This window comes from Protopterus annectens, chromosome 14.part0 (assembly GCF_019279795.1).
Source record: "Protopterus annectens isolate FY-2018-M chromosome 14.part0, PAN1.0, whole genome shotgun sequence".
In the NCBI taxonomy this organism is placed as follows: domain Eukaryota; kingdom Metazoa; phylum Chordata; order Ceratodontiformes; family Protopteridae; genus Protopterus; species Protopterus annectens.
In genome coordinates, this window is record NC_056748.1 from 81924760 (window position 1) to 81952319 (window position 27560).

General features: G+C 42.8%; 1 protein-coding gene across 32 annotated transcripts in view; it reads left to right on the top strand.

Moving 5' to 3' along the window:
• KCNMA1 (potassium calcium-activated channel subfamily M alpha 1) overlaps positions 1-27560 on the top strand; it is a 4085072-nt gene that overhangs the window by 2865925 nt on the left and 1191587 nt on the right. For 2 of the 32 annotated variants that reach the window (XM_044055792.1, XM_044055795.1), the window contains one exon: positions 18997-19029. The exons of the other annotated variants lie outside the window; for them this stretch is intronic. In XM_044055792.1, coding sequence (XP_043911727.1) covers positions 18997-19029 — 33 coding nt within the window. The remainder of the gene's footprint in view (positions 1-18996; positions 19030-27560) is intronic. 32 annotated transcript variants of the gene reach the window in all.

Here is a 27560-nt window from a genome sequence, read left to right on the forward strand (position 1 = left end):
AATTTATGTAACCAGGCCATGATAGAGTACAGTTCCATAACCAGGTTATGTGGTAGACAGTTTAATTTTGTTTTTGGAAAACAATGGTAGACTTTAATTTTGTTTAAAAATATAATCATAAAGAATGATCAAAAAAGGATTCAAACATATGAGAGAACAAACTGCTGTGGTGGCATTGAGGGAGAAAGCCCTGACTATGTCCCTGACAACCTGGGTTCAATTTGCGGCTTGGGTGACTGATGTAGCAGCAAGGAAAGAATGGGCATGCCCATCCAAGGTGGGCAGGTGCTCACTGGTACACTTCCTACTGGGAAGCATAGTCCAGATAGGGGAATGGCCCTCAGATGTAATCAATGAGCATGGGGAGGGGAGTGGGTAGGCCATAAAAAATGCCCCCCCCCCCCGGGGTGGAAGCACAGATGAGCTGAGGCCCCAGGATGCCCTCAGGATCCATGATCATCTCCAGGGATAATGAAGTACGTCCATGGGGTTCAGAGAGAAGTTGGTAGACCTAGCATGGGTATTGCTTGGGTACCAGGATTGGATCAGTAAATAAGAGGTCCAGGGGGATCAGAGGAAAAGAAAAAACATAGCAGGGAGCAAATAGTAGAGTCCAGTGTGTTGAGAGACAGCACTGTTGAGCTGTGCCTTGGTGCATATGTGGCATTTTTGGATACAGAGTAGTGCTGAGTATGGGAATCATTGTAGAGGATGCAGTAAATGTTCAAATATATGTTTGTAACAGAGTAACTGTTGGCTGTAAGGCTTATAAGGCATTATATACTAGTTTCAAATTTTAAGCAATGTCTTAATGGAATAACTTGTGTTTAAGAAGTATGGAAAGTGTGTACTAAAACTAAATGCCAAGAAATACATGATAGTATCCTTCAGCAAGCAAGACATCCCTTGTAGCTATCACACTGACAACCCATCCCTGAAACTGATCCAGTAGTTATGCATCTGAAAACCTGTGTAAGCAGCAAACTGTCATTTGATCACAACATATCTACTATTGTCAAGGGATGTGATCATTCCAATGTATTCCATGCTCACCAGGTCAGTCATTAAATATAATGCCCAAACATTTGAAATAACCTGTATGCCTGTAACACTATCTTACTAAAAAATCTAGAGCCTAAATCTTAAAAACTATGTGGACCATGTCAATGCCTTGTCCCTCTTCTCAATGCCATAAAGGCTACTTCCTGCCTCTTCTACAGAAAGTCTCAACAGACCCTATCCTGTCAGACCTACTACACAGTTACAAGTCCAATGGGGCCATAAGCACCTGCTAAGATCTTAGCCTCTTTTGCAACATAAATATGACATGTAGGAGGGATAGAAAAGTGTCACAGAGAATGCCACTTCTTTGGAGTCATCTTCCTCTCCGTATAAAACAATGTACTTCTCTTCCACTGCTCAAAATAAGCTGGACAAATGGATGGATAACTCCAAATTCACCCCTGGTTTAGCTCGCCTGTCCCTCTTGGATAGAAGCAATATGTAAATGTTCTGCTTATCTCTGGGTTATTTGTACTTACAATATAAGGAAATATATGGGCTAAAAACTTCATGTGAATGTATGGCTAGGCTTAATTTTATGGGAATATAAGGCTAGGCTTCTAAAGATCCTCACACCTCAGTGGCCTACTAAGTACCTATAAATCTATAATACATACCTGAATGCAAAATATAATGGATGTTTTTATGTTTTTTAAATTGTCATCCTTTGTTTCCAGCAAAATTCTACTCAGTGAATATACATGGTAGGTTTGTAATAAGTCTGCTGTGGTAGCTCTTCCCAAAAGTAGAGATCTAAACAAGGAATGGAGTTACAGGTGTGATAGTATGACATCAGTAGAAAATGCTATGAAAGAGTACTGTTGGGTCTATTTTCATAGGTTCATAGTTAGGTACTAGGCTGTTGGCCCTAGGATCTATATAAGCCTAGTCAAAAAGGTACCCTGACTTTCACCACCCAAGAAAATTATTTTCCTGTGCCCCTGTCAAGCAGAGCCACAGAAGTGATCTCCGGGGTGAATTTCCTATTTACCATCCAATCATCAAGATTTTTCTTGAAGATTGCTAATGAGGAGCTCTGTTTGACATAGATAGGTAGTCTGTTCCAGAGTATGGGAAGTCTCTGGTACAGGAATCTATCCCTCCAGCATATTCTGTTTATTGTGGTGACAAGGTTTAGGTCCCTAGAGCATGTAGCTCGGAGGGATTGGGATTTCTTTAAGTGGAGCATGTCCAACAGCTCTGGGTTTGACATAGCTTTGTATGTTAAGCAGAGATCGCCTTTGAGTAAGTGATATGCGACGGAGTAAAGCTGGAGTTTTTTTAGACGGTCTGCATAGGGCATCTGTTTGAAGACAGTAATCCTCTTTGTGAGGTATTTCTGCAGCCTTTCCAGTTGTTGTAGATGTCTTGTGAGGTACATACCAAAAGGGACGTTGTACTCTATAATGGGTCTAATGAGTGATGAGTAGAGGGGAACAATGACCTCTTTTTCTGGATGAGAAACCTTTTGTGATGAGGAGTGCCACGTACAAGGATTTCCTGACTACTGTGGTGATATGATTATCAAAGTAGAGACTACTGCCCACCTGTGTCCCAAGGTCTCTTATCACACTTTCAGTTTTAAGTAGACTACCACCTATGTGGTAGTTCATGGGTACAGAGTTTTTACCAAAGGGGATGACAATGCACTTTTTGGCATTGAGCTTGAGGCCATGGCTTTGACACCAGGCATCTGTCTCAGTGAGGCCCTTTTGTAGGATGTCCACATCATTAGGAGTTTCGATTATGGCTCCTAGTTTGCAGTCATCTGCGAACTTAGTTAGCCAAAGATCTTCTGTGTTAGCCTGTACTTCAGAGAAGTAGATACCAAACAGGAGAGCACCCAGGACTGAACCCTGTGGTACTCCACTTGTCACTGGTCTGAAGTTGGATTTGGAGTCTGCTACTTTCACAGTGTGGGTTCTGTCAGTAAGCCAGTTGGCAACCCATCTTGTGACATAGGGATTTATACCTAGTTTAGTGAGTTTATCTATAATTCTAAAGTGGTGGATGGTGTCGAAAGACTTGGCGAGATCTAGATAGGCTGTGTGAACCGCCTTACCCTCATCTATGGCTTTGGTGACTGCATCAAAGAAGTCTATCAGGTTTAGGAGACATGATCTGCCTTTTACAAACCCGGACTGTGTGGGGTCCAGAGTTTGGAGATTACCAATGTCTTTGTTTATGAGTTCCACGATGATACGTTCCATGGCCTTGCAGACCAGGCTCATCAGGCTAATGGGGCGGTAGTTCTCGGGGTCTGTCGTGGCTCCCCCTTTGTGGAGTGGGATAACCGTCGCAGTGTGCCATTCAATGGGCACAAAGCCTGAGGTGAGGCTATGACTGAACATGGTACTTAGGTGGGATGCCAATTCATTCTGTAGTTCATGTAGAATGCAGCCTGGGATTTTGTCAGGTCCCGTGGATGCTGTGTTCTTGGCTTTGGAGAGTGAGGTTTTTACCTGTGCAGCCATGATTACAGGAACTTTGCATTCTTCTGGTATAGAGATCGGCCCTTTAGGGGGTGAGAGGGGGTAAAGTTAGCACTGAACCTATCTGCCAGGATATTGGCAATATCAGTTGGTTCTGTATATTTAGTGCCAGTGTACTGTAACTCAGAGCAGATCTGAGTGTTGCCATTGAGATTATTGACATAGCTATAGAATGCTTTGTGGTTGTGTTTCAAACTTTTAAACAACTTATTGACATCAGTCAACATTTGTTTCTTAATAGCCATTTGTGTCTAAGTAACTTAATGCATTTCTGTTCAAACCTGTTTGACATTTTAGATGAAGGTCTCTCTGTTGATCTAATATAATTCGATTTAACATTTTTGATCTGGTATCACATTCAGCTGTACACCAAACATGTTGAATTGGAGGTAGCCACAATATCAGGATATGCAGTATTGTATTGCCAAAAACCTAACAAACCATGAAAGGTTAAAGAGCTACCTGGACTCCTTAAACACATAGTCTATTAACAGTAGTGTGTACATTAGAAACAGAGATTGCATTGTTATACACTTTGGGAAGTGAGATGATGACTAACCATACTCTAACAATCAGACAACAATACTTCTTTCTAGATATATGAAGGATCTATGGGTAATCTTTTATAGTGCACTGAAGTTGGATGCAGATGTAAACAATGTTACAGGAGATTTTAGATCATCATCAACAATGGTGCATACATCACCTCAAAAAAACTTATCCATTCATTCATTCATTCATTCATTCATTCATCCATCTATCCATCTACCCCTTTTTACTATTTTTATTTTGCACATGGAGTCAGTGTCCCATCAATGGTGACCATCATCTAGTCAATGTTCACACAGCTGGGTGGTTAGCCCTGCTTACGTCATTGATCAGACCACTTATCCCATACTGTTAAATGTACAACACTGCTACTACAAAAGAAAAAAAAAATCCAGAATATTTTTTGCTACGAAAATAAGGCTAGTTAAGAATCTCAATTACAAGAGAGGTTAGCTAACCTCAGTGCATACTCAGTACCTTACAGATTAACAATACAAAGTTTGATACATGCCTACAATGCTTACATAATGAAAAATTAGCAGTTCTAATGGGGATAACCTTTACTTCCCACCGACAACTAGAAATAAAAATCTCTTGATAACAATCAATAATTATAATATCTTAATTAAGAAAAAAATACACACTCAGGGTAGCTAGTATTTGGAACCAGGTTCCAGTTACAATAAGAAATGCTGAAAGTTAAAAAAAAAGAAAAAAAATGAGGATTCTGGTTTGGTTCCTAATTTTAAAGGATAGAAACTCAGGGATGATTTTTGTAAAGTTTAGAGTTTGTTGCCCAAGCATATTGTAACACTGCTTTATTTTATCCTGATTTAATTTCAAACCTAGCAGGGCAATAACCGATAGGATGTGTTCTGTATGTCAAGGATGGAACTTCAGACCTCCACTTTGCTATTTTGAGATTACTAAGGGATCCCAGTTTTGAGGAATGTGAGGACACCTAGTCAGCATATCAGCTGTTCATTGCCTTCTTAACCAGTTCATGTCACATGTATTGAAGTGCCTATGTGACTTGATTAAAGATATAAGGGTGCAAAAAGCTTTTCACACTGAACCTGAAAATTATGTAAGTAATGTCTCTGATTTTCCATGCTCAGTCTGAGGTGTGTCTTCTTTTCTCATTTTTTTTGCGTTCTACAATCTATCCAATGGAGGTAGCTGCAGGCCCCTTTGTAGCCCATCTCCTTATGTGCGCCATTGGTGCCCTGCCTTGTATGTACCATGTATACCTGACTAATTGTCTCACATTAGGTGAGATTGAATTTTGTTGATATGCTCCTTAAGTCAATGCGTTTTAGCATGGATGGGGGCATGGATTCTGTCTCATTAGTCCAGATGGAGTTGAATTGCTGGCTTATCTCCAAACACCACGATAAACACCTCAGAGCAGTCAGCTCATTTAACGTCTTCTTTGCTTTGTGTTGCCAGGAAGCCTTTTTACTAGTTTACTAGTTTTCCTCCCAAGATGTGGTATGGGCTGTATAGCACACCATATTATCTCTTTGTGCCTACAGCATGACTGATTTCTGTCCTATCATATGCTGGGTGCGGGTTGAAGATAATCCATGTCTTTCTAGAAATGGTGTATGATAAAAATGACATATAAATCTACTCATATGCCCTGGTTTCCTGTACTGCAAGGCACAAATCAATTTTAAACAGATAAACAGATGAAGGTGAAGGCATAAGAGAGGATATGGCAACATCTAAGAAGCTAAGAAAACCAAAGTAAATGGCAACCACTGTTGAGTATGAAATGGAAATGCTGACCTGAGATACCTCAGGTGGTCTTACAATCTTTACAATCACTTGTTGGTTTATGTTCATCACTGAAAAGCAGGGGAGGACCTTAAGGTTGTTGGAAAAGATTAGTTAGGCAGCCTATCTTGAATCAGAGACATAATCTTGGTTAATTAAAAAAAATCTTTACTAAAACTGATGGACAAGATAAGTACTGATGTGTGATCACACAGCAAAAAAAGGCAGTACATGAGTGAGTGAAGGGGGCAGCTGGCAGCTGTGAGCCTGTAGAGAATAAGTGCTGACCAGAACAAACATAGAATAAATGGTATTGATCTCCTGCAAATGTAGATAAGATTCTTGTGTTTTTTAAGGACAGAAATAGACAGGGAGCTTGACACAGACTATTTATATAAGTTCCATCAGAACATATAAATGTGTATATACTAGAGATGAATAGTAGCTGATTACAGTTCAGGGCAGCAGTGATTGTCCTTTTAATTGAAATGTGGTCTACATACAACCATTACTGAACTCGAGTCTTGGTGGTCTTCAGGAGAATGATCTTTTTTCAGTTTTCAGTTGGTTTTCCTGATGGTAACGGCCTTTGTTTCTTCTATGGTGCTGTTTTTGGTATTTTTGATATTAAAGTCCTTGGCTGTGCTGTGGTTCTAGTTCTTTTTTTTTTTTTTTTTTTTTTTTTTTTTTTTTATGGCAGTGGTGGTAATCCTTGTTTCTGCTTTAATGCCAATCTCTGGGTCTGTTGATGCGGACGTCTCTTAGTGTACCATGGTTGATGCTTAGTTTTTCTCAATTTTTGGTTTTGTGTAGTAGAATTCCTTCGTATTGCTGTAATGCCACTAGTTTATTCTGTATGGTAGCACTTTTTGGCTCGGCTGTTGTTGTGGAAATCCTTTTTTCTACTTCTTTTGGGACTGTTTCGTTCTGCTGTCGTAGAAGTTATTGGTTGTGTTGTGATGGCTTCTTGTTTTGGCTGTGGTGGCAGTTCTGGTTTTGTTACAGTAGAAGTTATTTGCTCTGCTCTGATGAAAGTCTTTGTAATAATAATTGTTTCTGTTCTAGGGAGAGCTCTTGGTTCTGCTGCCATGAATGTCTTGTTTTTATTTTTTCTGGAAGTGGTCTTATAGTGACTGTAATCCCAAGATAGATGTGGCCAGCTACTGGAGTAGGTTGGATAGCTAAGAAGTCATAGACCTGCTGCTCAGTGTTAAAACCATCTTCTTCATCATTAACCCCCTTTTTTCCTATTTTATGATTAGGGTCAGGAAAAATGTGTGTCGATGATGGTTTTAACAATTAGTAGGACTGTGAGTTCTTATATAGTAAATAATTTTGGGTGTGTGGGGAGGTGGGGAGCAGGAATAGTTGCCCACCTGCAAAAAAATGTCCCCCCAAAAAAGTCCTCCTACTCAGTGGTAAAAACATTTGTTAAAAAAAAGGAAAAGGAGAAACATAATGATCAGTCTTGGCACAACTCACTAGAGTCACAATTAAAAGTTTAAGTTTTTTTTACCTTTCTCATTGGTTGTGTGTCCGGGAGTTTGATTATATAATTTAGGGTGGGTGTGGGGAGCACAGCCCCCCCCCCACCCACTATTTCCAGAGAAGAATTTCTTTTTTGGGGGGAGAAAATATATACTTTTAGATACATTTTGATGAGTTGCAATTACAATGAGTGACTCAGTAATTCATTAGAAAGTCTAAAAAATATCCACTAAATATTGAGGTAATGAAAGTGTTCCATTATACTTTATTTCTAAAGTTATGCACCACTGCAAGTGTTGCTTCCAGTGCCATGCTGCATTTTCTTCTCAGTCATTCTACTTGGATTCATGTCCATCTATCAACAACCATTTCTTCCACTGCTGATAGATCAAAAAAATGATGCCACCTCTCAACAATTCTTAAAAACATTTTTTGCACCCTTGATATGGGGAGGGGGGGGGGTCAAACCTTCCATCCCCTTCTAAAATTATTATATGTACTCTGAGATCACATAATAGTGGAGAAAAGGGAAAACTCCACTTTCACTGAAAGATGTTTTGGTACAATGTCTTCAATCAATCAGCAGTCAAAAAACAGCTGTTGTTCAATTGACTGCATCCCATTCTAGTTATATATGGCCACATTATAAGTAAGAAGCTTCACAAAATATTTTTTCCATATGGTGAGATCAGTCAGAATTCAGTGAATTTAAGCCTTAGTGAAGCCAGCAAAGGGATACTTTGGGGTGTGTCCATAGTCTTAAATGGATGCACCACAGTGCATGCATGGGGTTACATTCGTTAATATCTGTGGACACCCCCCCACACTGTCAGTATGGTAACATTACCAAGGGATACAGCAGAATTATAGGAATATAGGAACAATATTAAGCAAGCAACCACTGGGGTCATAAGATGCCTAACCATATATACCTTTCAGTAGCATAATTAGAAAGTTCTTCCACCCTTTTTGAGCACTTAATAGTGCTCACCTCCCAAATCAAGCAAGGCCATACAACATTCCTCTGTTGTGAACCTGTGTATCAAGTCTTGCTTTAAAGGCAATCAAAATAGTGCATGTGAAGTTGTTCTATCTCGCCGTTCATTCTTTACTGATGAGTTTGGAGCTGATCCCTCGGCTCTGAGTCGGCACCTACTACAAAGCTCGAGGATTTCAAGTAGCTTGAGGCCAAGTCCCTATCCCATGATGCACCCTGAGTTACCCCAGATCTAGTTTGCCGCTGCAACTGATTGGAGGTTCTTGCTAGCTCAGGCCAGTAAAACTTTAATACTTTTCAATTTTCAAAATTATAGTTAGTTTATTGATAGACTAGTTAGATAATTAGATTAGATAAGCTCTTAAAGCTTTATCTGCAATGTTCCCTTCCCTGTGTGCTTTCTTAGCTATATATTTGGCCTCGTTTTTCTTTATAGGCCTATTTAAAATTTTCTTACTATAAAAATTGTTCATTCAGTGACCTTTTGTCACATTTGTTATTAGTATAGTGTTGTGTAATTACTTAGTGATTAGTAAGTGTTTATTCAGTGACCTTTTGTCACTTTTTTCTTAGCATAATTCTTAGAGAGTTAACTTGCTTGTTAAGATTATCTGTGTGTGTGCTTGTTAGCCTTAGTTTAAAAGGCTTGTGTGTGTCTGTGCATATAGTTAGCATGTTTTTTATTAGAAGACTTATTACTATTTATAGTTAGCCTTAGTTTAAAAGGCTTGTGTGTGTGTGTGTGTGTGTGTGCTTGTGCTTATAGTTAGCCTGTTTTTTATTAGAAGGCTAATTTATATTGCTGTTGTTGGGTATGTCCATTTCTGTCATGGCTGATGACAAGGACAAACACCCTAAGTCAGGGTTTAAAAAATGCCCTAAATGTAAGCAGAAGATGTCTGTTACTGACTGCCACGTGAATTGTGTCTACTGCTTGGGTGCCTTGCACTTACAAGAAACATGTTCCATTTGCCATTCTTTTTCCTCACAAGTCCTCCAACAGAGAAAAAGGAAGCTCATTGACAGGAGTTTGTTGAAACCTTCTTTCCAGGAGGCTTTGAGTGACCAGGATGGATCTAGTAAGTCCTCAAAGTCCTCCAAGACTTCTGTGGATTAAAAAAAAATCGAAAAAGTCAAGATAGTCTGTGACATCGGCTCCACAGGTCTCGGAGCCGACTGTCTTTTCTTTTCGGAGTTTTGGAACCGGTATCCGAAATTCTAAAATTTCCACTTCTTCAGTCGGTACCATCGGTACATTCATCTAGGTCTTCTGTTGGCCTCTCAGATTTGGATCTGGATCGGGTGGTGCAGAAACTTCTTTAGGCACCGGCCTTTGAAAAATTGTTATCGGCTCCAACCCAGGTGGCTTTGGAGCCGAAGACCCTCATGCCAGCTTTATGTCTTCCTCCTCCGAGCCATACTGGTCCTTTGGAGCCGGAGGGGTCGAACTTGCTGTGCAGCCTTTGGAGCTGATGCCTGCTCTAGTGTCTTTGGCTGCGTTCACTCTGACATCCTCGGCACCGATCGAGGACTCTAGGAGCCGACACTCTCTGGTCGGGTTTGTGGAGGATAGTCGAACTGACTTGTCAGTTCCGACTTTGCCTCTCGGGGCTTCGGCTCGGATGAGCTCGGCTCCTACCTCGGGCTCGGAGCACACTGTCCCAGTGCTGGGGGTATCGATGGTTTCCTCAGATCCATCGGTCCCTTCGCACCAGTGCAGGGGTACCTTCAAAGCCATGAGGAGAGTTATGTCTCCCAAGACATCCTCAACTTCAGGTCCGGCTTCTTCATCCCCTAAAGCGCCTGTGTCTGCTTCTGCCTCACAGATTCTAGCTAAGCGCAGAGACCCAGAGCCTCAGGAAGCCCGATTGGGTGGCCCATGCTCTTCCAAGACCTTTCCAGAAGCTCCCACTGATGAGATTCCCAGGAAGAGTGTGTGTAAGAGGAAACATTTGGACTCTCCTCAGGAGTCATTAACATCTGATACTGACTTGGATGAATCATAAGGGTCCCCCTCTGAGGATATCTCATTTGCTGAGATACTGAAAATCTTTAGGCAGAGGGGTGACTGGCAGTCCACCAACCCTACTGAGGATGAGTCAGTCCTCCTGAAGGCTTTTGAGTCTCAGCCTTCCACCTCTTACGTGTCTCCGTCCTTCGATGAGCTTATGCAGCTGGTCTCATGAATGGTGTGGGAGTCTCCGGACACCATGGAGTCTGTCCCTAGGAGGCCTAATAAGTTCATATCTGCCCCCCGAGATAAATCCTTCTTGACCAAAGGTGTGCCAGTTGATGCCATGGTGGTGGCGGCAGCCACCAAAAAGGAAATGTCTGAAACTTCCTTGTCTATCCATCTTCCTAACAGAGACTCCAGGATCATGGATAGATATGGGAAGCGCACGTTTAGTTTAGAAACTTTTGCACTTCGTTTGCTTAACTATTTAACCCATTTTACGAGACTACTAAGAGATCTTCTTAAAGAGCTGGGGGATACTCTTCAGGGTACAGTAGCTGCAGGAGCTACAGACAAAGTTGCCTCCCAGCTTGCTACCCTCAATTCCATAGTGAACTCGTCCATGCGCCTCATTTCATATGCAGCTGATGGAACGAGTAGAGCAGTGGGTACAGGAGTTGCTCTTAGGAGACACTCCTGGATGCGCTTGTGTTCCTTCACAGAGCCCTTCAAGTCATCCTTCGTGAATACCCCTCTGATGGCTCGTCCCTTTTCGGGCCCAAAGTTAAGGAAACTTTAACCAGGTGTGAGCAGGATGGAAAGACTCTGTCTGTCATCGGAGTCTATTTTTCCACCCCTGCCAGACCCTACCCCAAGGGTCAAAGGTGAGGTAAATGTGGTTCTGAAAAGCCCAGGGAGCCTTTCAGGATGCACATGGTGAACCCCCCTCCAAGGGCAGAGGAGGGGGCAAGAATGGAAGACATCACACTCGCGACAGAGGGGGGTCCACAAAATCAGGGTGACAGAGATCACTTCTTTGGGAAGCCCTACCAGTGCTCCTGAAAGGAGGCCCGACTGTCCTGCTCTGTAGGTAGTTGGTGGTCACTTATCTTTGTACCCAGATGCCTGGCTCAAAACAACAAATGACAACTGGGTACAAAGTATCATTTCCAGAGGATATTTCATCCCATTCGCCACACAACCTCCACTGACAAGGAAAATCCCGGATGTTCCACCCAGTTACAGGGAACAAGCAACAGTAGAGGTCTAGACATTGCTAAGAAAAAGAGTCATCCAACCAGTCCCAGCAGACCAGACAGGATCCAGAACTTACTCAAGATTCTTTTTAGTTCCAAAAAAGACATGGGACTGGAGACCTATATTGGACCCCAGCAGACTACACAAATCTGTAAAGAAAGAGAAGTTTCGGATGGTCATGCTTCAGTTGATACTTTCCCTTCTTAGGGAAAGACAATTGGATGTGCTTGATAGATCTCCAGGATGCGTACTACCACATAAAAATGGTCGGGCCATCCAGGGATCATCTCCGCTTCCGGCTGGGAGCCAATCATTACCAGTTCCGAGCCCTGCCCTTTGGTCTCACTACAGTCGCCAAAGTGTTCACCAAATGCATGGCAGTGGTCACGGCTCACCTGAGGCGTTTAGCATTCCAGGTGTTTCTGTACCTAGACGATGGCTCCTTACCGCCACCACCAGGCATCAACTCATTCAGGCCAGGGAGTCCACTCTGTCACTCTGCAATCAGCTGGGCATTACTATAAGAAAAATCTGCCTTGTTGCCATCACAGCTTATTGTCTTTATCTGAGCAGAACTGGACACCACCACCACCACCACCATGCTAAGACTTCCAGTAGAAAGAGTCTTACTTCTCCATCAGCATGTCCGCATTCTAATATCCAAAAACAAAGCACTAGCATCAGAAATTCTGAAATTGTTAGGAATGATGGCAGCAGCAATTCTAGCCATACCACTGGCTCGTATGCACATGCGGATACTGCAATGGCTGTTGTTCACTCAATGATCTTACCAAGAGCTCCCCATGTCTCACATAATGATCACAAATTCCTGCAAAAAGGATCTTCAGTGGTGTTTGACCTCACTTCATGTTAGGATAAGAAGCCCATTTGTGTTACCCCTCCACTGGCCACAGTAACCACAGATGCTTCCCTGATAGGGTGGGGGTGGGGCATTTTCAGGGAAAGACAGCCCAAGCCACATGGACCGATCAAGAGACACATCTGCATATCAATGTCCTAGAGATGAGAGCAGTTCTTTTGGCATTGCAGTACTTCCAGGACTCTCTTCCTCTGGGTACGATTGCAATTCAGATGGACAACACGTCAGTGGTCTGGTATTTGAACAAACAGGGAGGAACCAGATCATACCCCCTTTTGTCACGAGGCCCTTAGAATGTGGCAGTGGGCTATTTCTACCCAGCACTTTCTGTTAGCAAGACACATCCCGGGGAAATCCAACATGATAGTAGACAAGCTGAGCAGAGCAATTTTGTTGCCCCATGAGTGGTCCCTCAAGACGGAAATAGCGGACAGGATATTCCACAGGTGGTGCCAGCCTTGCTGCGACCTTTTTGCGAGTCACATGAACACGAAATGTAGAAGCTACTTAGCCCTGATTCCTCCTCTGGGAGAAGTCCCAAGGGATGCACTCATTCACGATTGGCTCCCGGGTCTCCTGGGTCTATATTAGAAGACTGACTGTTTAGGTGATCGAACACCTAAACATCGATCTTCTAACATCGAAAGCAAAAAACGGCGAACGGTCCAGTTAACTCAGAGAAAAATTTCCCTTGGCCATTCATTGGAGTTTGCTATTTCCCTACTGTTGAGCAATCTCGGAGTTGGTATATTTAGTTAGGGGGTGTGGGGGGGGGCAAACCCCCCCACTTAATATAGATGTAAAGTAATGTTTTTTGTGTTGTGGCCGAGGGACATGTTTCCCTGGGACATTCAACATTGTCCAGTTCGATATTAGAAGATCGATGTTTAGGTGTTCGATCACCTAAACAGTCGGTCTTCTAATATTGACCCGGTCTCCTTTATGCATTCCCATCAATTCCATTGATACCCAAGGTATTACAGAAAGCAAAAGCCCTGGGAAGGACCATTATTCTAATAGCTCCTCATTGGCCTCGTCAGATTTGGTTCCCCTTCTTTCGACTTCATCTTTTGGAGGTCCCCTGGATTCTGGACCCATTTCTGGACCTTCTGACACACTCATCAGGGGAACTTCATCCCTCTCTGCAGTCCCTGAAGCTGACAGCTTGGCTGCTCCAATTCCCATCATAGCCAGGTTCCATAACCTTTCCAGTGAGACGAAGCAAATTCACCTATCCTCTCATAAACCTTCTATGAGGAAGCTTTACCTCAGCAAATGGAAAAAAATGTTCTATATGGGCCTCTAAAAACAATATTGATCCTTACCAAGCCCCTATGGCCTCTATTCTAGAATTCTTAACCATGATATTCAATAAAGGAGCTGCAGCAGCAACAGTCCGTGTTCAACTTGCTGCCATTTCTAACTTTCATTTGGGATTTGAAGGATTGAATATTATGTCACACAAATTATCCAAAGCCTTTCTCAAAGGGACCTTTCATATTAGACCACCTGTGAAATCTCCCTGTTCTCCATGGAATCCAGATTTTATGCTTTCCCGCATAATTCTTCCGCCATTTGAACCAGCTTCCTCATGTGATCTCAAATTTTTGTCATGGAAAACCATCTTTTTAGTGGCTATTACTTCTGTCAGCAGAGAGTCTGTGCTTCAAGCCTTGTCCATCAAGCCTCCTTATTTGATTTTTCCATGCTGACAGACTCTCTATTCGAACAACCCCCTCCTTCTTGCCTAAAGTTTACACTGAAACTAATCTCAACCAAATTATTGATTTGCCAGTTTTCTTCCCCAACCATTCCAACAATCTAGAGTACATGCTGCACAAACTTGATGTTCACAGACAGCTCAGATTCTGTTTAGATAGAACAAAAGATTTCAGGAAATCAGACCAGCTTTTTGTTTCATTTTCAGATTCCAGGAAGGGTATGCCAGTGGCTAAAACAACTCTTTCTAAATGGTTATTTGATTGTATCACCTTTGCTTATTCAGCTGCCAATATGCCCTTACAGCATAAAATTAAAGCTCACTCAACCAGAGCAGTTTCTACATCCTCTGCTTTTTCTGCCAGACTTCCTATTGATAACATTTGTGCAGCAGCCACTTGGTCAAAACCTCATACCTTTATTACTCATTACAAAGTTGACAGGGCCGCCTTTGGATCCATGGTCCTGAGAAATATACTCCCATGAATCACCTGAGGTAGATGGTGCTTGGGACGCTACCCATCAGTAAAGAATGAACGGCGAGATAGAACAACTTCACATAAAGAAGTTATGTACTTACCATAACGTTCCATGTGAATTGTTCATCTCGCCTTCATTCTTATGTCCCTCCATCCTACCCCCTCCTGGGCTCTCAGAAGACCTAGATGCTAGATCCTTCATGGTCACTCAACCCTTCTACTCTCTCTCTCTCTCTTATGGAGTTATAGAATGACATATGGTATTATTATACGCAGCAAACAAGATCTGAGGTAACTCAGGGTGCATCATGGGATAGGGACTTGGCCTCGAGCTACTTGAAATCCTTGAGCTTTGTAATAGGTGCCGACTCGGAGGCGAGGGATCGGCTCTGAACCCATCAGTAAAGAATGAAGGCAAGATGAACAACTCACATGGAACATTATGGTAAGTATATAACTTCTTTTTTGTATGACTTATAGTGTTGACTTATTACATAGGCTAGGAATACGTTGAGATACAAAAACTATCTCACCAGAAAATCTTGTTTATTTGTTGTTATAGATTTATATCCCTACTATAGGTGTTTATAGAGCCATTAATTGTGCAAAGAAATAAGAGGTGAAATAGATTTGGATTTTTAATGGCTTGGAAAGCCAGATACAGGTCACCTTGAAACAGCCGGCCGGCTACTGAGTGTAAGGATAGGTGTGCTAATCTATTAGGATAGTTGAAGGATTTAATGCCTTTCATTTTAATAATCTTTGAGGGCTTTCCAATCAATCAATATGCCTGGATTTGTGCATACCAAAGAGGGCATTGTATTCAATGATGGATCTGATAAGGGAAGAGTACAGTGATAGAATAACTTGTTTCGGTCTTGAGTCTGTCCCCTTGCAAATTAACTGGATCAAATAGAAGGATTTCCTGACTATGGTGGAAACATGATGACTGCCTGTGAGAGAGAGATAGTTGTCCACATAAATAACCAGGTATGTTATGACTGAGTTTGTCTGAAAAGAAGCAATGTTTACAACATAAGAGGTGGGAGCAGCTTTTTTACTGATTATGCTGTAATTTTCTTGCATTTAGCTTATCATTTTTGGAGCACCAGGTTTGTGCATCTTTCAGCCCTTAAACTTGGTCAATAATAATTCTGGGATATTGATTTGGATGTCTGCAAAATAAATGCTGAGCAGGAAAGGGTCCAGTACTGATCCCCATGGTACCCTACTAGTTAGAATTTTACACTCAGAGTGGGTAACAACTTTCACAAACTGGGATATGTTGGAAAGCTAATTTTTAGTCCAGCAGGCAATGTAATGGTCTACATTAAGTTGGTCTATTTTTTTAATAATACCAGCATGATGGATAGTGTCAGTAGCTTTGGCCAGGATGAGATAAACAGTGTACACAAAGTGACAACTGTCCACAGATTCTGTAACCTTTTCAAAGAAACTTACTACTTTCAGGAGAATGGTACTTGTCCTTCACAAAGCCAAACATACTGGGGTTTAGATCAGTTAAGTTGCTCATATATGCATAAATGAGTTCTGCTTTGATAAATTCCATGGCTTTACTTATAAGGCTGGTGAGATTGATGGGGTTACAATTACCTGGGGCTGCCATTGTGTAGGGGAGTCAGAGTGGCTTTTATAAAGATATAGCCTTATTAAAAAAAAAAACTGTTTATAAATTTTTTTTTTTTTTGTAAAAAAAAAAATGCCCACAATATAGGTATACAAAGGGTCAAAAATGCATTGTAGCACTTAAGTTAAAAAGTGTCACAATGAATATATAAAGTGCAAAGGAAAACTTTAATCAGTACTTACGTGTTATCACAACCACAATTTCCAACGTGCTGGACTTTCTTGTCTTTTACTCAAACAGTAACAAGGGAGTGTAATCAGGAAGGGTAGACTGTGAAAAACTCTTCTGGGATGTTGGTGATGGCTTTGTAAAATGAGTAAGGGTTCAAATTTGAGGATTTGTGGCTAGCATGCTTGAAAGACGTCAAGCATTGCATTCAGCAAGCGATCACAGTGACTGCGTGTATATATGTGCGTTGGCCTGAAAGAAGTGTGGGTAGTCATAGCGTATGATGTTAGACAGACACACACTCACACTTCCAACGGATTAGCTGCTTTCGAGCATGCTAGCCACAAATCCTAACATGTGCAAACCCTTACTCGTTTTACAAACCCACCACCAAGATCGTGTTTTAGCAGTCTACCCTTCCCGATTACTTTGTAAGGAGTTTAGACAGGGTACTGCTTTGCTTTTCTTTCCTGGTGCTTTCTGTTCTCAGAGCGGCAAAGGCTGAGAAAAAGTAACGCGGAACGTGTTTTAAGTGGAATGGGAGACTTGCTTAACTGACATCTTGAGATGCTGGCAGTAAATAGGGAAATCTATTTTTCAAACCTTAATTTTTCAGCCGTTGAAGTGAGAAACCTTCCTAAAAACAAGAACACAAACATGTCTGTGAGGTTTTGTCATACTTCATTAGTCCCAGTTGGCACAAGGAGAAGCAACCAGCATTAGCGTGAAAATGTGGTTGCGATACACGTAAGTACCCTTTAATCTTTGTTTGCTATTCAAGTGTAACACAAAGTATATAAACAAATTTATTGGTAGAAATTTGGGCAGCAGGCAACAACTCAAAAGCATATTAATATAGTCCCATCATACATCTAGCTCTGTAGCATAGAGGGATAAATCCCTGAATACAGGTCAGATAAACTGACATCAAATAGCAGCTCAGATGCTGCAAGACCCAGACAAAGAAGGGTGGAAGTGAATGATTTTTTTCCTCCTTGCCCATCCTTGGGGGGGTGGGGGGGGGGCTGAGAGATGTGGCTTTTGGTTGACTGATCATCATCATATAAGTGGAGGCATGCATGGCTCTGAAAATGGCCATCACTGGGGACATGCACTTAGTCATTACAGACTGGTGATGGTATTCATCATCCTCATTAGCAAGTAGTTGGAAACACGTGCAAACATACACACACACACACACACACACACACACACACACACACACACACACACACACACACACACACACACACATGATGATGCCCTGAGGTGTGACATGGGTGCTCATGATAGCCATTGGGAGAGTGTTTATGGTCTCAGTTATAAATGCCACCATTGCTGGGATGCTTGGTGGATGAACTCTCTGGTCATCCCTTACCTTTACACTGGAACTCCCCAGAGATGAGAGAATGAATGGGTTCAAGATAGAGAGCTGTAGGCTTGATCGTGATTACGCACAGAGGCAAAAAATACCTAGTTAAAAAAGTGTTCCCATCATGATTTGCATCACTGCTATAGATTTTGTTCATAGTATACCTTGTAAATTAAGAAGTTAGTTCCTTTTGGTGTACCATATTCCTTTGCTTTAGGACTGTGGCTCATTTTGGGTTCCCTCTGTCACCCAATCTCCTTACATGATGGCATGGATTTATATAGTGTTTTCTCCTTATTTATTGCACATTAGTGTCTGGAGCAGAAATTATCCAAGTGAGCAAGATCCTTGGATCTGTGCAGAGGCTGGTGATATCTTGGGCTATGCAGCATTTCTCTCAGTAACCACAGCATTTTGGCTAGCAAAGGCTACCATTTTTTTCTGCAGTAGTATTGTGAGCTCAGGCTCAAGTCTAGACACCTGTGTTAAATTTCTCAGGGACTTCTGTCACTGCTTACCTTTATTGTATATGCTTAGTTCTCATCTAGCTTTGGTTATGAAAGAAAGTATGTTTTTGTTTTTATTTTATGCTCTTCTTTGTTTATAGTGCAGTACCTAAACAGCATGTGAAATCAAATATACATGGAGGCTACAATCTAGACAAGCCTCCTAAATATATTGGTAAGCTTGTTACATATCAGTCATTTGTATAAGATCTGGGATTTCCAGGCATCAAATCCCAAAATAATCAATTCAGTGAAATGTTCTTATTAAAAGTGATGGAGTTCTCATTAACAAATATCAAGGAGCAGCAATTAACAGTAATTAAGTGGCAACGATGAAAAGTTAAGAAGAATCCATCCTTTCATCAGGAAACTTCTTTACTACAAAAGTTGTATACTTCATACTTGTGTTTTACTTAATCTTTCCAGCATTCTAAATTTTAACCTGACATCCAGTTCTAACTGAAGAATTACTGTAGTGTTTGTCAGTTAGTGCAGTGGAGCATTCCTTATTTTCTTTGAAACAGAAAGCTTCTCATCTTTCTTCTGCTGAGATTTTGTTTGCTTTGTGTCATTCTGTGTCATCATTTCAATATGCATAACGTTACTGGTGTCCCTTAACCTATCACTCTCTTTGCATTCTTCTCAGCTAAATATAGCTGTAACGGATTTCGCAGATCACGTAAGTCTTCCATACCTTACTTTGCTTTTCTTTCACCTGTGCTTTCCCCTTTGCTTTATTTGCTATTTTGCATTGCCATTCCTCACGCTGTTATCCCTTTAGATCATAGTGTAACATTGTGCACCTGCATAAAAGTGTTTGTCCAGCATAAAATGTTTTAAGAAGCAATGATTTTCTTTTAATTTAAAAATACAGAAATTGAGACAGATGAAAATGTTTTTAAACATTCATAGGTGTGTCAGTTGAATTCTGTAGGCATGCAATTGCATTGAGAGTTTTTTTCTGCGCAGTATATCATCTTGACCACCAGATGGAAGTGCTGCTCCATCACTACGTACCCCCTCTACCCAGCATACAGCTGTCATTTATGGCTAGATACGTTGAATGACTGCTGTTGTTATAGATTAACCTGAGGTTTCAAGTTGTACAGTGCACTAAACTGGTACTTGTATATTAGCTGCAGATTGAGAGATTGCTGCTCAACATTAGCAGCTTCAAAAATGCATGGGTAATAAACTTCAGAACCTTCTGCTTACAAATTAATTTCTGTTGCACTAATGTTTGTATCTCTATTCTGCTGTGTGTTAGCTGCAGCTACTGCTAGATTTAGTGAAAAGGCAACTTGAAACTATCTAATGGGAGTCGGATAACATGTACATGGTATAAGAAGGACATTAAAACAGCCTGATGTGGCTACATTGTTTTACTGCACATTAATGATTTTTTGAATAATGCTATATTTTCAGAGGAGTATGGTTTTAGTTTTTGCCAGCAAACAAGTTAATTACCACTCCCCTTCCCAGGGTATACAAATGTATTTCACTTTCTTTTGTTATCTACTTTTTTTTTTTTTTTTTACTGTGCATATACAGCAGACAAGCTATGAATGAGAATGACTGCTATTTTCAGGAAGGTTACAACATGTTGAAAATTAGAATGACATCAGAGAATAAATAGAAGACCATGCTTTGTTTCTTGTAGGCCTAGAAAGCCATTGTTTTATTTTACAAAGTTTATACAATGCATGAACTGTTTACTATAAGTTTTTTTTCTTCCCTGCTAATGTTTTGTAGATTACCATGTCCTAGCATTCTTTTGCCTCATTGCCGACCTGGTTTCTCTCTTTCACTGGTGTTTCTCTGTTTTGAGTGGAGGCAGAGGCCAGGAGATATACCAGTTTGGCTGTATTTGTGGGAGAGCTGTCCATTAAGTTTGGATCCTCCAGCTTATCTTTTACTGACCTGCTTTTCACTTGGTCAGATGGTCCTGTGTTACAGGAGGCTGAAGGTGTGAATGATTGCATACATCTGTTCACAACTGTAGCTCTCACACCTTTGTGTTTTTTCAGGTGCATTACTGCCAGCTCTTAGCACACATCTCAGCTAGATGCGTATCTATTGTAATTGCCACTCACAATATTATGGCCTTTCCAGACACCAAGGCCATGTATAGTACCATCAAAGGCATCCTCTCTTTTTATCAGCCCAACTCCAAAGCATCTTGGATATGAAATTTGTAGCTTATTAAATATGTGAAATTAAATTCTGCAGACAAAATTGTGCAAAGCTATTTATTTGTCTGAGTAAGTTATTTTTGAAAATGTTCACCCAAGCCAAACATTTCACTTATTGCAAAATTCAGACAAAACTGTCATTAAGTGTGCAAAATGTAAATGTTACTTGCACAGTAATCAGGTGAAAAATATGCAGAATTTCATTTCATTGTGCTTCAGCAGCATGTAATGCCATTTTACTAGTTTGAAATGTTTAAAAAAAATTGCAAAATTTCATGAAACATTTCACAGAGCTAAATTTTTCACATTTGCACATCACTGCAGTGTACGTTGCCTGCTTGCAGAATTCAACTTCACACTGTCCTTAGCCTGTTTTAAAATGGACTTGATTTGTGTCGCTCTCTCTTTTAAAATGGACTTGAGTGTCGTTAATGATATGTAAGAAGAATTAAAATGAGTTTACATCTTTGCTGGATATGCATAATCTTCTGACTCTAGTGCAATTACAGTATCATTTTAATAAAGATGAAGGACATAAAATGCTGCCTTCTCCTGTGTTTCACACACCTCTAAGACAGTGAGAGGTAAACAACAGCTTCAGGATATGTAGTCAACAAGGTCCATAAAGAATGATAAATTATAGGCTAGAGAGGCATTTTATGGCTCATAACCATTACAATAGTATGTTTTTAAACAAATGTAGAAATAATATATGCATAATTTTCAGAAGATCAGTTCTAACATTTGGATATTATGTGCAGAGTTGATGCAAATTGCACTCAGTTTCTGTGCACTGGTTACTGTTGGCAATGTTGTCCTCTTTTTCTGGTGGCTCCCCCCCCCCCCACTTTAGAGGTAACCCATGGAATGACGGTTTGTTATTGGGGTAGAAAAGATGGCCTAAGTGGACATGGACATCTTGGGAGGTGGCATTGCTGACTATATGCATCGGTTGTACCATGAGAGGTTCAAGTGTCTGCTAGGAATGTTGGAAATAGAGTGAAGAATATGAGTATGAGTGGGTTTCTGAAACCACATTCCAGATCCCAGAGGCACTACTTAGCTGGAAGACCAGGTGCATCTAATGAGTTGTGCTAACTTGCTCTGTGGCAAATTCAGGGCACTTACATCCACTGCATTTTGACAATATGATACACCTTCACCTGAAGTCATTATGAAAGCAAAGTGCTGTGGCACATGCAAGTTCCATGGGTCCACTGCAATGCCTTGAATGTGTTAGTCAAAGGCTTACAGATGAAATGAACAGTTATTATGCAGGGATACTGTCCCTTTCCCTGCTCATCATTTAAGCTGCTTTTCATAGCCTAACACATCTGTCTCCTTCTCTGACTTCCCAGAACTGCTACTGTTTTAAGTACCTACACTGTCAATTTCAACTCATGCAGCATTATTTTCCTTGACTTTGAATACACCCCTCTCCCACAGTAGTATTTCTCCATAGTCTTTCATTAATAACAGTTAGCTGATACTTATAAAAGAAAGCTGTTGCATTTCTTTTGACAGTTGTATTACTCTATCTGATATATGGAATACTAAGATAAAAGCATTTGCCTCTTGTATTGTTTAGAGGGGAAGTGCTGTTCTAGTCTCTAAAACATCTGTCTAATGTTTGAAGGTACCACACTAAAGCTGATCCGGTCTTCTTGGATTATGTCATGTCACATCCCAGAAGTTATACCAGAATGAATGCATTATGGCGGAAAGTTGCACGGTGATGTGGTGTTGAAAACCATCACTGGGTCACTAAAATATACAGTGTATCTGCCTGAGTAACATGACATTGGCTTAGGTGGCACCTAGTATGCAATACAGTGCTCTGGATTGGTTACATTAATGATGTGTTATGAGTGATAGACATCCAAAGAGTAGTACTGAACATCTGAGGCCTACTGGCACAGATGCAACAGCAGGTCTGAAAAAGTTTTTATCATGCAGTCCACTGGTGCACATAGCAATCCATTCAACAGTTATAGCTGTGCTACTGAGGACTAATAATCTTTAGTCAGTTCACTCTCAACCTTTTCTGTATAGGAGATTGACTTTCTTTTCCATTCAAGCTAACAAAGTAATAACCCAGTATTTGTCCTTCTTAGGCTGTGCAGTGCCATCCTCCCTGGCTAAGGTCTAAGTAGAGACTCATTAAGATTGTTTTTAGATGAGCTTCATACTCTACATTTTGGTGAGATATATGGACTGCTTGGTAAAAACTGATTGATTTCTATCCAACTTGACAATTTTTTCTTGGACCAACTTAACTGGCCAGCTAGCAGCCAACATCAGTTGAACAATCCAATGTTTTAAAGCTGGTTAGAATGGCTCCTCTTGATCATCACCCCCTAATTTCAGTTGTCATTTAATTTTCCTTTATTATTTGAATTAAGATAACATTATTTCTAAGATTTTTTTAACCTGAGTATATAACAGTCTGAAGAAGTCCCAGGTAGACATGAAAGCACTAAACTGAAGATCTTGCAATCATATATTTGATTTTGTTTGTTGGTTTGTTTATTAGATGTTATGTGATCCTATCTCGCCTACATTCTGAATGATGGGTTCGGAGCCGATCCCTCGGCTCCGACTCGGCACGCTTATGCCAAAGAGCGAAGTCTCTTATTGGCTGAGCTTACTATATCCCAGGATGCACCACCAACAGTCCCCCAGATCTCGTTTGCCGCTTAACTGCAAGGACGTGGTCTCGAGCTGGCTGGGCTGAGTAGCTTTATTAACTACTTTTTCTGTCAGTTTTGTGCTTGTATTTCAAAACAAAAGCCGTTTTAACGGCTATAGCTATTGCTTTTGATATTGTGTTCGATTGAGTACTGAAATTTATTGTGTGTGATTGTGTAGAGTTTGTTTGGCGCCCACTTCCAATCCAGGGCCTTTTTGGTCAAACTCTTTAACTGAACTCTAGTGTTTAAAGTTCCCGGTTGTTACACCTAAGGTTGTGTTTTACACAGTTTCTGTAAGCCTTCGGCTTTTTTGTCATTACCGATTCTACAGTGATTAAATTTCCTGTCAGGAATTGTTAGCATTATGTCTCAAGCCCCTAGGCCTTCGGGCTTTAAAAAATGTACTAAATGTGCTTTTAAGATGTCTGTCACTGATGACCATCTACTTTGTGTTTATTGTTTAGGGGCAAAGCACTTGCAGGAGTCATGCAGCGTGTGTCACGCTTTTTCCTCTAGGGTCCTCCAGGAGAGGAAAAATAAATTAATTCTTAAAGGGTTGATTAAACCCTCTTTTGAAGAAGCCTTGTCTTCCGCTCCGACTCCTGCCAAAAAGAAAGGGCTTGGCCGACCAGTCCGTCGGATCCGACTGCCAAGAGACCTAGGCAGGCCTCTCCTTCGGCTCCAAAGACTTGGGCCGAGGTCGAACGGTCTGCCTCGATGCCTCCAGTATCGACTCCTCGGACTTGAGCCGATGGCTGGGGCATCGAGAGGCGGGTCACCGCCGGCTCCACTGCTCTCGGAGCCGACAAGGGTCGCCCGCTCAGACACTTCCTCCTCGGCGAAGTCTACCTCGGCACCGATGGAATCTGGTGTGTGTTTCCTCGGCGCCGATTCTCATCGAGTCGCCTCGGAGCCGGTCCCCTAGTCCATTGGGGCCGAGGGAGAGGTCTTCTCGAACCCGTTCTGTTTCCTCTCGGTCTTCGAGAATGTCGGATTCTGATATAGACAGGGTGCTCCAAAGACTTTTCCAGTCCCCAGTCTTCCAAAAAATTGTTTCGGCTCCGACCCAGTTGGCTTCGAGCCGATGGCCATGACCCATCCCATTGCTATTCCTCCTCCGACTGCTTCGGCTCCGTCGGAGCAGGTGCTCTTGGAGCCGGTGGAGATCTCAGGGTCGGCTCCGACCCTTACTCCAACCCGGGCCTCGGGTCCGAGTTTGGTACGGACTTCTTCGGCTGGACCCGAGGGTGATGTTTGGGACCGATGCTCGGTTCCGAGCCTCCTCTCGGTGCTTGGCTGCGGGACTTCCGTCTACTATCATGGCCCCGGAGACTGGACGCTCCCAGGATTCTGGAGGTCCGGCTTTCAGGGCCATGAGGAGTGCCTTGGCCAAATCCTCTTGCCATCTCTCCGGTTTTACCAGCACCTTCCCTGGGCGTGGAGACTGGGTCCTTGGTAGTTCCCTGTCTATGGCCAGCGGAGCCCCGAGGCCTGAGGTTACCCCCAGTGGGGGTTCCCCTCTTCCTGAGGGTTTTTCGGAGTCCTCTCCAGAGGAACCCCCAAGGAAGAGATCGTGCAAGAGGAAGCACGTGGACTCCCCGAGTCTATCACATCGGACACGGATATGGATGATGCAGAGGGTCCCCTAAGTCGTCCTCGGATGATGTCTCCTTTGCAGACATCTTGGAGATCCTCAAACAACAAGGCGGCTGGATGTCCAAACCCCCCTCTGCGGACGAATCAGTGCTCCTCAAGGCCTTTGGGGCTCAGCCCTCCGCCTCCTGGGTGTCTCCGCCCTTCGAGCTTCTGGATTTAGTTTGTCGAAGGGCGTGGGAACACCCGGATACTGTGGAACCAGTCCCTTCTCGTCCAAACAAATTCTTATCTGCTCCCCGAGAAGGAGTTCCTTACCAAGGGCGTGGCTGTAGATGCCATGGTGGTGGCATCTGCTACACAGCAGGACGTGGCAGAGGCTTCAACGTCCATCCATCCTCCTAATAAGGAGTCTAGGAGTATGGATAGGTGCGGAAGCGCACCCTGACTTCAGCGGCCTTTACCTTAAGGTCTCTGAATTATTTGGCACATTTTACTAGGCTTCAGAGGGATCTGGTCAAGGAGTTGTCAGACTCCTCTCGGGTAACCTACCTGAGCAGCTAGCCCAGTCCGTTAGCTCTCAGTTGGCTATCCTGACGTCAATTGCTAACTCGTCCATGAGGCTCATATCTTATGCGGCCGAAGGGGCGGGTAGAGCGGCAGGCACAGGCGTGGCTCTACGTAGACAGGCCTGGCTCCGCTTGTGTCAGTTTGCGGAGGCCTTCAAGTCTTCCTTCGCCGACGCTCCCTTTGATGGGTCCTCATTGTTTGGACCCAAGGTGAAAGACACCCTTACCCGCTGTGAGCAAGAGGGAAAAACGTTATCTGCCGTAGGGGCCCGTTATTCCACTCCCTTTTGGCCTTACCCCAAGGCCAAAGGAGGGGAAAATGTGGTTCGGAAATCTCGCAAGTTTTTCTCCCAACAGCAGGAAGATTCCCGTCCAGAGGCAGAGGGCGGGGAAATTTTTCAGGGAGACGCCGTCCCAGAGGCGGCAGAGGGCCCCGCAATTCTGGAGACCGCGAGTCCTTTCGTGGCTCTTCAGCCTCCCACACGACATGAGGGATTGCCCGGCTGTGCTGCTCGAGCCAGTCGGGTGTCGTTGCCAAGCACCTAAAAGCCTGGGAGTCAATCACTCAGGACAGATGGGTGCCGGATAATTGCCGGAGGTTACATCATCCCATTCAAATACTCACCCCCTCCGTCCAAGAGAATCCCGGACCCACCACCCAGTCAAAGGGAAATAGCAGCCGCAGAAGCTTCAAAGCTGCTACAAAAAGGAGTCATCCAACCGGTCCCCACAGACCAAATCGGATTAGGAAATTACTCCAGGTTCTTTTTAGTGCCAAAAAAGACAGGGGACCTGAGACCAATATTGGATCTCAGCAGACTGAACCTATCCGTTACGAAATCCAAATTCCGAATGGTCACGTTGCAATCCATTCTCCCGTTGTTAGAGAAGGATGTTTGGATGTGCTCCATAGACCTCAAGGACGCCTATTATCACATACCGATACATCAGGCGTCCAGAAGGTATCTGCGCTTCAGCCTGGGAGCCAGTCATTACCAATTTTGTGCTCTGCCCTTTGGCCTCACCACAGCCCCCAGGGTGTTCACCAAGTGTTTGGCAGTAGTGACGGCTCACCTGAGGAGCCTTGGATTCCAAGTGTTTCCCTACCTCGACGACTGGCTCCTGACTGCCACCACCAGGCATCTACTTATGGACAATCTCAAAGCCACCATCTCCCTGGGTGTTTCCCTGGGGATTACATTCAATTGGTCAAAGTCTGTCTTGCTGCCCTCTCAGCGCATAAAGTTTATAGGAGCAGAGATAGACTCAAGATTGATGCGTGTCTTTCTTCCTGCCGAAAGGATCCGAACCTTACAGGGCCAAGTGCAAGCTCTGATCTCGAGATCCAAAGCCCCAGCCAGGATGGTCCTGCAGGTTCTAGGCTCAATGTCTGCCACGGTACTTTTAGTTCCTCTAGCAAGGTTACACATGAGGATTCTTCAGTGGCTCTTATCAACTCAATGGACCTTTCAAGATCTCCCACTCAATCATCTCATCATGATTACGGAAATATGCAAAAGGGACCTGCGCTGGTGGCTTCAGACATCCAACTTAGATCAGGGCAAACCCTTTGTTCTCCCCCCTCCAGCGGTTACCCTGACGACAGATGCCTCCCAGATAGGGTGGGGGGGGCATTGTCTGGGCAGGCTAGTTCAGGGATCCTGGCTTCCGGACGAAGCTCTTCTCCACATCAACGTGTTGGAGATGAGGGCTGTACTTCGATCCCTACAGGCCTTACACAAGTTCCTTCCTCAGGGTATCATCGCCATCCACACAGACAACATGTCGGTGGTTTGGTATCTGAACAAACAAGGAGGGACCAGATCGTATCCCCTTTGCAGAGAGGCCATGAGAGTGTGGGAATGGGCTGTAGCTACCAACCGCTTCTTAGTAGCGACCCACATCCCGGGAAAGTCAAATGTATTGGCGGACAAATTAAGCAGGACAATTCTCTCTCCTCACGAATGGTCTCTAAACCGCACAGTAGCAGCCCAGGTTTTCAAGAGATGGGGGACGCCGTGCTGCGATCTATTTGCGACTCCACAAAACACCAAGTGCCAAAGATTCTTCTCCTTGATTCCACATCAGGAAGTACCGGCCATGGATGCTCTAGCTCAACCCTGGCCAACAGGGTTGCTTTATGCTTTTCCTCCAATCCCACTCCTT